The 12082-nt window shown below is 32.2% G+C and overlaps 2 protein-coding genes across 4 annotated transcripts; both read right to left on the bottom strand.

The window, feature by feature from the left end:
* Positions 1-3128: 3128 nt before the first annotated feature.
* On the bottom strand, positions 3129-5845 carry LOC123679618 (vesicle transport protein SEC20-like). 3 transcript variants are annotated; one of them, XM_045616996.1, is made up of 4 exons: positions 5613-5845; positions 5385-5557; positions 4854-5291; positions 3129-3423 (listed from the first exon to the last, which is right to left on the bottom strand). In XM_045616996.1, exons 1-3 carry the CDS (start codon positions 5691-5693, stop codon positions 4871-4873), a joined length of 675 nt encoding a protein of 224 aa, XP_045472952.1. In that variant the 5' UTR covers positions 5694-5845; the 3' UTR covers positions 3129-3423; positions 4854-4870. The 3 variants fall into 3 exon arrangements, with proteins under 3 accessions (XP_045472952.1, XP_045472951.1, XP_045472950.1); XM_045616995.1 differs by lacking the exons at positions 4854-5291; positions 5385-5557 and adding an exon at positions 3967-4148 and having other exon boundaries at positions 3129-3861; XM_045616994.1 differs by lacking the exons at positions 4854-5291; positions 5385-5557; positions 5613-5845 and adding exons at positions 3967-4148; positions 4204-4365 and having other exon boundaries at positions 3129-3861.
* A 985-nt stretch (positions 5846-6830) lies between these two features.
* Positions 6831-9609, bottom strand: LOC123679617. The gene is made up of 6 exons (XM_045616993.1): positions 9379-9609; positions 8155-8300; positions 7517-7739; positions 7278-7395; positions 7048-7221; positions 6831-6888 (listed from the first exon to the last, which is right to left on the bottom strand). The coding sequence occupies exons 1-6, from the start codon at positions 9413-9415 to the stop codon at positions 6870-6872; spliced, it is 717 nt and encodes a 238-aa protein (XP_045472949.1). The 5' UTR covers positions 9416-9609; the 3' UTR covers positions 6831-6869.
* Between the last annotated feature and the right edge of the window lie 2473 nt (positions 9610-12082).

Raw genomic sequence — 12082 nt, 5'->3', positions numbered from 1 at the left:
TCTACAGTTATATCACGAACGATGGGGACATCAGGATATTCGCCATGTACAAGCAAAACTCAAGAAAGAATTGAATATAAATGTTAAAAATGAAAAAGTCACTTGTGAACCTTGCATATTTGGAAAAGCACATCGTTTGCCTTTTGGTACAAGAAACAAAGTGAATGAACCAGGTGAACTTATTATAGCAGACATTTGTGGACCGTTTGACAAATCTTTTCAGAACAAAAGGTACCTGCTTGTCATCAAGGATGTTTATACACAATATCGGTATGGATATTTCCTGAAAGAAAAATCTGAGGCAAAAACTGCCTTAACAGAGATGTTATCACATTGCAGGACCTTGAATCACACAATTAAAGAAATGTTGAGTGACAATGGAGGAGAATTTGATAACCAAGAAGTGAGAGTCATTTTGAAACAGAGAGGAATTGTTCAAAGACTCACTGCACCATACTCTCCTCAGCAGAATGGAAGCGCAGAGAGGGAAAATCGGACAATAATAGAGATGGCCAGGACGCTGAAAAACTCGAATCCTGAAGCTGATTTTCATCCTAGCCTCTGGGCTGAATTTGTTAACACTTCAATTTATATTCTCAATAGAACTGGAAAGTCATCAGTAGATGGTGTAAGTCCATATGAATTGTGGCATGGTAAAAAACCCAGAATAAAACATTTGAGAATAATAGGTTCGAACTGTTATGCTCTTGTTCCTGCACAGAAGAGGCGTAAAATAGATAACAAGGCCGTTAAAGGAAATTTAGTGGGTTATGATGGAGATGAACGATATAGAATTTGGTTGAAGAAAGAGCGGAAGGTAATTCTTTCGAGAGATGTTACTTTTGATGAAGAGTTGAGTATATGTAACCAAGTTAAGAGTCCTCCTGAAGAAATAATTCAAGAAAATAACGCAGAAAAAAGTGAAAGTGTTCCAGAATATATACAAAGAAGTAGCCTGAATAATTCAGAAGAAACCATAGAAGATCGAGACAGAGATTTTCAAGCTGATATTGAAGAAGATATAAACGAAAGAAATGAAGAGAGTGAAGATGAAGAAAGAAGATATAATCTCAGGAACAGAAGTTCTATTCAAACTCCGTCATATTTAGGAGATTACGTCTTATATGCTGAAGAAATATTTCAAGCAGTTGGTATTCCCGAAACATATCAAGCAGCATTAGCGAGTGATGATCATGAAAAATGGATAGAAGCAATGAGTAGTGAGTTAAATTCATTGAAAGAAAATAATACTTGGGAATTAGTTGAATTGCCCAAAGGTAGGAAGGCACTACCTTGTAGATGGATATATAGGATCAAGATGAATCCGGATGGAAGTGTAGAACGATTCAAAGCCAGATTGGTAATTAAAGGGTATAATCAGCGGCAAGGCATAGACTACAATCAGACCTTCAGCCCAGTAACAAGACTAACTACTGTGAGATCGATTCTCAGTATTGCAGCAAGTGAGAAAATGCACTTGAGACAATTCGATGTTTCAACTGCCTTCTTATACGGAGAATTAGAAGAAAATATATACATGAAACAACCTGAGGGTTTCAATGATAGATCTGATAGGGTATGTAAATTAAAACGTAGTCTTTATGGCCTGAAGCAAGCACCTCGCTGTTGGTATAACCGATTAAATCTATATTTGAAACGTTTGGGTTTCAAAAATAATGACGCAGATTCTTGCTTATATATTCGTGAAGTAGACAATCGAAAAATATTACTAGCTTTATATGTCGATGATGGACTCGTTGCTGCATCATCAAAAAAGGATTTGGACCAATTTATGGATGAATTGAAGCAGGAATTCAAAATAACCTACAAGCCAGCCAACTTTTTCTTGGGACTAGAAATCACAACTGATCCAGAGGGAGTCATAAAAATAAGTCAGCAAGCATATGCAAAGAAAATTTTGGAGAGGTTTAATTTCTCTAATTGCAGACCTGTTTCGACTCCAATAGAAACAGATTCGGAGATCCTCAAATCAGGGAAAGTTACTGAAGGTACAAACTTTCCCTACAGACAAGCAGTAGGTGCATTGATGTACCTCATGGTTGGTACTAGACCAGATTTGGCATATGCAATTGGTTTTCTGTCGAGAAGTCTGGAAAACCCAACTAATGATCATGTAGTGAAACTGAAAAGAGTTTTCAGATATATTTCTGGAACAATTAATTTTGGAATTGCATATAAACCAGGTCTAGCTAAAGAATTGGAATGCTATAGTGATGCTGATTTTGGTGGATGCACAAAAACTGGCAGATCTACTTCAGGAGTTGTTATTAATTTTGCTGGTGGAATAATATCCTGGTCTAGTCAAAGACAGAGTATTGTTGCTACTTCAACAACTGAAGCGGAACTTGTTGCTGCGAATGAAGCCACAAAAGAAGTGATATGGTTGAATAGACTATTCTCAGCTATTATCAAACTAGATCACATTCCAGTACTGCAAATAGATAACTCTGCAGCGGTGAGATTAGCGCAAAATCCAGAGTTTCATCACAGAACAAAGCATATTGACATAAAACATTTTTTCATAAGAGAAAAAGTTTTGGAAGAAAAGTTAGCTGTTCAGCAGATAAGTTCTCAAGAACAAGTTGCTGATGTTCTTACTAAACCTTTACCCCGAACAAGATTGTTAATAATGTGTTCAAGGATGGGACTTTCTTAATTTTTATTTTGTCAGTTATATAAACTATTCTAACAAGGGAAAGTGTTGAAGATGTTCTCAAATGTTAGATATAGTTTATCACATAGAGTAATCTTTGGAACAAAAACTAATCAACTGTCAAATTAATTAATGTAATAAGAATCTTTTCTGTCAGAACCTAGATACTTTTAATTGAATAAATCCTACAGAATTACATAGTTTTCATTTTGGAATATTCAATAACAGTAGTTTCATAACGTTATAACCTAAACCAACTCGTCAAAATCTATAACCTAATAATATTTAGATAAGAATTTCTCTGTGTATGATTTAATCATAGAAAATCCGATAGTTTTTCTATCAATCAAGTTTATCAATTCTTGGTAACCTGTTAAATTTCAATTTCAACAAAAAAGATCTAATAAAATCAAATCTCCATTTAGGTATATGTAGGGAAATAAATTCAAAATAATGCAAATATTATTAAATTTATTTCTATCATAAATAAAATTTATATATTTACAAAATATAATTGCATCAAATGGATATTCAAAGTCAAAGAATCGTGTTCATAAATTGAAACATTTTACTTTATAGATATGTTTCTGCTTATGCGTTCATTTTTGTAATTATTATTCATGATTTATGGAGCTTTTCAGCCTTACAGTCCACTCAGTTTAGATAGTTCCTGGTAAAACTTCAAATACCCTATCAACCATTACCTAATAGTACTTAAATGATCACAATAAAATAATAATTTAGTAAACCTAAGGAAATTGATGCTTCAAAATAGTCTTTTTTGTACTATATAAAACACGCAAAAACAGAAAAACAAAAATGCAAACCAAACAAGGATTTTATCAGTAAACTCCCTTCTCCCATATTTAGCTAGAAGTTTTCCTGATTGGGTTATCGCACTACCTGTTAATTTGAGTTCTTCTTGTGTGCCGTATACACTTTCTGAAGAGCTTATCAGAGAGTCTAAGGTATCAGCACTTTGTTTTGTTGTATCAGCTAGCTGCCTACTCACAGCTAATAGTTGTTCCGTTATATTAGAGGATTGTTTCACAAGATTCTCCTTATCCCGTTTATGAGGCCTAAGACGAACCTCTGTTTCATCCCGTCTTCTCAGCAGTTTTTGCTTGGAGTCCTTTTCAATCTGCAGCATTGCTTTAATGTTGGCTTTCTTGAAAAAATCCATTGTACTGAAATCATGTCATTTGAATATGGCCAGTTCTATTGCAAATTTTGTATGAAATCACAGAATATAACAACTCAAGACCAACATGGTATATTACTGTACTCATTACCTAGATAACTGATCTCTATGGAGTAGTACTTCTTTAAGGAGGTTTGCATTTTTATTTTCTTCTGCAACTTCCCAAAATTTATCTATATATTTTCTGAGTGAGGCAATTTTTATTCTACCCTCTGAATTCAACGTATGGAGCTCTGATAATTCTGATAATGGACCTCCACAATCATTAATGTCCTACGAAAAATGTAAACAATAAGATGATGAAGGCAGAATTAAATCTTGAACATACTTGAATTAGAGCTTTTATTTGAAAGCTTTGTTCGGTTATGTTTTTCCTTAAATTTTCTAACACAATATCAGTAGAATTCATTTTGGAATATTCAATAACAGTAGTTTCATAACCTTATAACCTAAAACCCAACTTGTCAAAATCTATAACCTAATAATATTTAGATAAGAATTTCTCTGTGTATGATTTAATCATAGAAAATCCGATAGTTTTTCTATCAATCAAGTTTATCAATTCTTGGTAACCTGTTAAATTTCAATTTCAACAAAAAAGATCTAATAAAATCAAATCTCCATTTAGGTATATGTAGGGAAATAAATTCAAAATAATGCAAATATTATTAAATTTATTTCTATCATAAATAAAATTTATATATTTACAAAATATAATTGCATCAAATGGATATTCAAAGTCAAAGAATCGTGTTCATAAATTGAAACATTTTACTTTATAGATATGTTTCTGCTTATGCGTTCATTTTTATAATTATTATTCATGTTTTATGGAGCTTTTCAGCCTTACAGTCAACTCAGTTTAGATAGTTCCTGGTAAAACTTCAAATACCCTATCAACCATTACCTAATAGTACTTAAATGATCACAATAAAATAATAATTTAAATGATCACAATAAAATAATAATTTAGTAAACCTAAGGAAATTGATGCTTCAAAATAGTCTTTTTTGTACTATATAAAACACGCAAAAACAGAAAAACAAAAATGCAAACCAAACAAGGATTTTATCAGTAAACTCCCTTCTCCCATATTTAGCTAGAAGTTTTCCTGATTGGGTTATCGCACTACCTGTTAATTTGAGTTCTTCTTGTGTGCCGTATACACTTTCTGAAGAGCTTATCAGAGAGTCTAAGGTATCAGCACTTTGTTTTGTTGTATCAGCTAGCTGCCTACTCACAGCTAATAGTTGTTCCGTTATATTAGAGGATTGTTTTACAAGATTCTCCTTATCCCGTTTATGAGGCCTAAGACGAACCCCTGTTTCATCCCGTCTTCTCAGCAGTTTTTCCTTGGAGTCTTTTTCAATCTGCAGCATTGCTTTAATGTTTGCTTTCTTGAAAAAATCCATTGTACTGAAATTATGTCATTCGAATAAGCTCAGTTCTACAGCTAATTTCTCATTAAATCAACTCAAGACCAACTTGGAATATCAATGTACTAATTACCTAGATAACTGATCTCTATGGAGTAGTACTTCTTTAAGGAGGTTTGCATTTTTATTTTCTTCTGCAACTTCCCAAAATTTATCTATATATTTTCTGAGTGAGGCAATTTTTATTCTACCCTCTGAATTCAACTTATGGAGCTCTGATAATGGACCTCCACAATCATTAATGTCCTACGAAAAATGTAAACAATAAGATGATGAAGGCCGAATTAAATCTTGAACATACTTGAATTAGAGCTTTTATTTGAAAGCTTTGTTCGGTTATGTTTTTCCTTAAATTTTCTAACACAATATCGGTAGAATTCATTTTGTAATATTCAATAACAGTAGTTTCATAAAATTTTAACCTAAAATCCAACTTGTCAAATCTATAACCTAATAAGATTTAGATAAGAATTTCTCTTTTTGTATGATTTGATCATAGAAAAACCGATAGTTTTTCTATCAATCAAGTTTATAAATTCCTGGTAACCTGTTAAATTTCAATTTCAACAAAAAATTGTGACACTGGAACATTCAGGTAAACAAACGATAAATTCAGATTTCAATGAGAACCAGAAAAATCAATTGATAAAAATCTTCGTGTTATCATGATAGGGGATTGAATCAAAACAAAATTTAAGAGGATCCTATCTTCAGAACTCCTCAGCAGGTAAACTAACTGACATCTTATATTCATAATTTAAATGTAGATTATTGATATCAAAGGGAACACTTTTTCCTTTACCAGTTTTTTCAATTCGGGCTAAATGAAAAGATATAGGCATTTTAAATTTTCTTATTGCACTATACCACCCCTGGAAACTTTCAAATTTTTTCAACCATAAGACATACCATTTTAAACTTGGAACCAGCTACTATATGATAAACTCTCTTTTTACATTCCATTTGGCGAACTGGGTAGTATTTATTATAATTCTGTTTATACTTCAAATTCTTGTATTTTTTGGGATTATAAAATAACTTATCTTCGATGCATTACTACAATAATTAGGTTATTGCAATTTCGTTGGTGATAAATATTAAATATTCTTCTCTTGATTTCTAGTTCCCAAAAAATGTTGTGGATACAAAACAAATTATTATGTAATGTACCTATATACATATATAATTTTGTGGTCACCAATTGCGCAATAGGGATGAATGACTAGCGCTCAAAAGCGCCTCAAGTCAAGTAAGTGCTTTCCTAGATTTTTTCAATTGGCTTTCATTATCAACCATTTTATGAATTAATAAATACATTTTCTTCTGAATATGAAGAATAATATGAGTTTCATATGATTATCTATCAAATATTTTATGAAAGAAATACATGAAAGGATGATAATAAAGTTATTTTATCAACAAAAAAAAATTAATTTATTGCACAAAAGAATAAATGAAGTATTGGCATTCTTTGATATAACTATATAAAATCACACATGTTAGGTGTTATGTTTTTTTGAAATCAAATTATTGAGTGTCTTTCAATTCGTTGAAATATTTAAGAGAAGTCCTCCAACCTGAAAAAAAATCATCATTTAACACTTGTAAAAAATTGGTTTTGGGAATTCATAGAATTAAAAAAAAAGTGGAAATATAATAACTGTAACTTTATTTTCGATAAATAATCCATTTGTCCCTTCCTTAATCCTTGAATTATTTTTGTTTAATCAACTTACTGAGTTACTCTGATGTTTGATGTTTCTTTGAGTTCGTTTGATGAGGGATCGGCAATTGTTTTGCATTTAGCCGAAAAAGCATCGTAAAAACCAAGCACAGCCTCCCTTGAAATGGGACTTCCACAGGAAAGACTCAAGTGGGACTTCAGACAGGGCTTCATGTAGTGCAATGTGCTGAAATAATATCAAGATTTGCATGAACAACTTCAAAAAAAAATTATAGGAGATACCTGCAGATGGCTTCAACTCCCAAACCATTCCTTTCGTATGTTGCCAATCTCATTCTCAACTTGCGTACGCAGACTTCCAATGCTGGGTTGGGCTTGTACAAACATGTGTTTCCAAGTTCTTAAATAAAACCATCAATTTTAATGAGATTCGATGAAATTTACACATTTTATACAGGAATTGATTATGTCAAGGGTCCCTTTTTTGTAGTAGTTGGTCACAATAATTTTAGTGAACTTACCGAAGATGTGCTCTCCATCAGTCTTACAGATGTAGTCAATACCTTGAAGTAAGGAGTTGACGAAGAATTCTGGAATTTCTTTGCTTCCTTCTGGCATACAATCCCTGAGTACCCTAATTAAAGGTTCCAAGCATTTTGGCATTCTGTTTTTCATTATAGAACATGAAGTTTCAGCTGTTTCGTCGATTTTATCGGCACAAGTCTTCATTTCATCGACTGCTTCCTGGAAAGTTAATATTCGATTGAAAATCGCAGGAAATTTTGGACTTTTTGTTTCTGAATCTAAATTTTCTATTTTTAAATTTAAAAAAAAAGGTAACCACAAAACTTCGAAAATATTATATGCAGTATCATCCAAGTCGTTATTCACCGAAGAGGTGATGTGATTACAATAGGCCACCGAAATTTTATGATTTAACACCGTTAGACTTTATTCTTTGGGGCCACGTGAAATATGAGGTCCGAGCTAATGCTCCACAATCGATTTAAGAACTTGAAGATGAAATTTGTGAAGTTCTGATGCATCTGAATATTTTATTAGATATTTCAATTTTGAAAAAATAAAAAATATGATAATTTCAAAAGCATTGCAATGTTTTCTCTTGAACGATTCCAAAGATCTTCAATATTCACTTTACCTCAAATTTAACTTTGGATCCTGGACAAATTTGTTCCAATCTTGAGCTGACTTCATCAATTGCTTGTCTCTCTTGAAGGTAAGATTCTAGATATTTGAACTTGTGCATCAGCTCCCTGTTGCTGGTACAAGAAACCGAGCTAAAAACTGCAAAAAATTCGAAATTGCAATATCATTTTGTCTAAAATAATAGCGATTTTTGATTTATTTCAAAAACAAAACGACATAAGAAATGAATGCAAAAAACAAAAAAGTGTTTTTGATTGTCCAAGCTAAGAGAAGAATTGAACATAGGGTTAGAATAAAGAAAACACATTTGCGTACCATGATTTGTCCAATAGCAATTCGAATGACCAGTGGAACGCCACTGGAATAAATAATTTCAATGAATTGATGGTTTTGAGCAGTGTTTGGAGCTGTTCTAAAAAACCCGAATTTGGCGATACTTTTTATGAAACATGGCTCTATCATTTCACACCGGATCGACAGTCAGCCAAGTTGACTAAACGTGATGAACCAACTCCAATGCGTGGAAAGACGCTAGCAGTCAGCTGGCAAGGTTATGACATCAGTATTTTGGTATGCGCATGGTATAACATTCATCTTGAAGAAGGAAATTCATCAACAGCGACTTTTACATAGCGTTTTTGGAACGTTCGAAGGATGAAATCGCATAAAACAGCTCATTTGAAGAAGAAGACAATGCACTGTGTCAAAAATCAATGAAAACGATGGCAAAATTGCATGAATTAGGCTTCGAATTGCTTCCGCATCCACCGTATTCCCCAGATCTGGACCCCAGCGACTTTTTCCTGTTCTCAGACCTCAATATAGAATGCTTGCTGTAAATAAATTTAATGCCGATGAAGAGGTACCTAATGATCTCCAAAACTGGGGCCTATTTTGAGGCTAAAATGAATCGTATTGCCTTCGAAGTCAACTGTATTGAATAATAAAATTATTTTATCAAAAAAATGTTAGCCTACTAACTTCTCAGCCTAGGTATGGAAAATTTCTAAAAGAATGGAGCAGTGTGTTCATCTTCAGGAATAAGCAAATAAAAAATAGTGATTAGAATACGTCAATGTGTTTTCTTTAAATTTAACACGTTTTTTTGGTAGGTATCAGAAAGAACTTTTATTTTTTTCTATTCCAAATCACATCAGGTGCTTATCATTCGAATACTGATTATTCATTTATTGGAAACATTAAGGTACAAATTTACCTGCAAGGCAGCAGACGGCGAGGATAAGTTGCTTCATTTTGAACACTCTTTGTTAGACTAACCAATTCGGACTGAAGTCTAATTGAATTTGATAAGAAGATCATATATAATTGAACTCCACTTATCGTCATAAGTTCTAGGAATAATCGAATAATCAAGGATGATTTATTCTACAAAATGGAATTATGTGCAAAACTCCATAGATAACCTCTGGGGAAAACCTCATCTTCCCGATTAATTATTTCTTATTGAATTTCAAAACATGTTATACTCACAACGCAGTTAGGTATCAATCTTTTAACTAATGATGACTTTAACTGGAAAGAAAAAAGTGTCTTATTTTTTTAGATTAGATCAGTTGGCTACGGCTCAGCCTGCTCAGAAATGCGATCATTTCTAATCTTTTGTTCTTATGTCCCACTCAATCAATCTTAAGGAAATCTTGTAAAGGGTTTCCCAATATTTCAAAATCTCATTCAAATAGATTCATTTATTTTGAAGTTATTGGGTTTTTTTAAAAACCCTTCAATACACAAGTAATTTCCTCTTCAAAGGATAATCTATAGGGCCTATATAGAATATTTTAGTGATTGTTTACATGTAATTTTGTATGTATACAGGGTGATTCACCGCGATGACCTATTAGGAATTTATGGAAAACTGATCATAATTTTGTGATGAAAATTTGCATATTGAGGTTTGAGACAATGATCTTCCTCCCTTAAATATTTTCAGATCTCTACAACTTCCGGTTATACCGGAAACAGACTACTACTTCCTGATTTCAAATTGCACACCCAGTATATAATTGCATCATTAGATAGCTTTTTTGATGGCAATTTTGGCAATATGCCATACCTTGGGTAAAAAAAAAAATCAACGGTTGATCAGTTATTGGGATTCTAATAAAAAAAAATGGTTTTTCTGAGGACTCACATTTTTTGGAATAATTCAGCAGAAAAATCTTTTTTCGAAAAAATTTATTTCTTTTTCGATTCTGCAAATACGTAGTAGTATAAGACTGTTTGCGGCTTGGACCAAAAATGTACAGGGTGTTTATAAGGAGATCATGAACTTGGACAATTCAACTTCATTAATACTCAAGATTTTCAAATTAGAACCTATATTTTTTATTATTTCAGTCGATTCTATGTACAAAATAGTGGGGGTTACTTAATCACACCCTATAACTAAAATGAATTCTTCAAAAGTTATCGAGGAAAAACTTTAAATGAGGAAAAACCGCTTTTTATAACTGTGTGGAGTAGTCTGTGACTTCCGAAAAACACAGAAAGAAACTAAAATTCGATGTTTCCATAACTAAATTTGACATTTCAAGAATTGTAATTGAAGATTGTATTGGTTTATGGATTTCTCAACAATCCCAACGAAAAATGAGTTATAATTCATGAAATGTAAAATTTTGTTATCCAAACATCGAATTTTAGTTTTTTTCAGTGTTTTCCGGAAGTCACAGACTACTCCTCTCGGTTAGGAATTGCGGTTTTTCTTCATTTAAATCCTAGAAGGACTTGATTTTCTATGCCCAAATACAAGTTTTCATCTCTATAGAATGACCAGTTTTGAAATGAACGGGAAACAAAGTTTCTAACGGCCACATTTACGGAACCCTTAGTCGGATTTTACCCATCAACTAATCTACAAATTTCAAGTTCCTATAGGTCCTTCCGTTCGAAAGTTACCATCTGTACGGCCGGACAGAATCGACTTTGAGGACGGATTTGTCATCAGTGAGTTGAACCTTATCGTTTGAGACCATTCTTGGCTCAAAATTCGAAAACTACAGACATATTATTGTGATGAAATGCTTCAGTTTGAAGACGAGCGCTTAAAAATATGAAGAGGTGAAATAGAAATTATTTACGCTATAATCTAACTAAATGAACATTAATTTATAAAATGATGACTGTTTCTGCACTAAGGAAAATACCAATTATTTTTGTTTACAAATTATTTATTACCAAATTGACCTTTTCAAGAGTTGAAAGGTGATAAAACAAAATATCATCAGTGGAGAAGAAGATAAGGAACAGAAACAGTATTTCGTGGAATACGAAAAAATTAAATAATTTTCATTGGAATCTGACTTTGAATAGTTCCGAATAATCCCAAGATTGAGGATCAGCGGATTTGGCCTAAATATTTACTATAAATATAAAACTTTCCAAAGTTTATGATCTGTTTATTTTTTTTAATTACATATTCTCTTCTTGAGTATAACTAGAACACAGGATAAGTCGTTTCAGTATTTCTTGTATCCAAAATATAGTCAATAAAGAATATAAATTCCAAAATAATAATTTATGAGGGTATAAGCAATATAATTCATTTCTCTGAAAAAAACGGTTATCAGAATTCAATGTTTATTTATTAGTTCCTCTGATACGTGTACCTAATGGAAAGCCCATACAAGATTATCAAGTTTTTCAATGATGAATTATTCAAAGGTTATATCATAGCATTCTGGAAAATCATTATATTCAAGTTTCACGCGATATCGGAATAGTTTTTTTTTTTATCTATCATGAAAATTTAGAGTTTGTTAACAGCTACTTAAGAGAGCTATATCCTTGATATACCTGATATTAAGAGAGGTATATCCTTGATATACCTTTCTTAAACTTCTTTTTCTTCTTGAACTTTACCACTTTATACTTATCAACACAATGATTTTTTACTCCAT

The sequence above is a fragment of the Harmonia axyridis genome, chromosome 5, assembly GCF_914767665.1.
Source record: "Harmonia axyridis chromosome 5, icHarAxyr1.1, whole genome shotgun sequence".
Lineage (NCBI taxonomy): Eukaryota > Metazoa > Arthropoda > Insecta > Coleoptera > Coccinellidae > Harmonia > Harmonia axyridis.
This window is presented reverse-complemented; position numbering and strand designations above follow the sequence as displayed.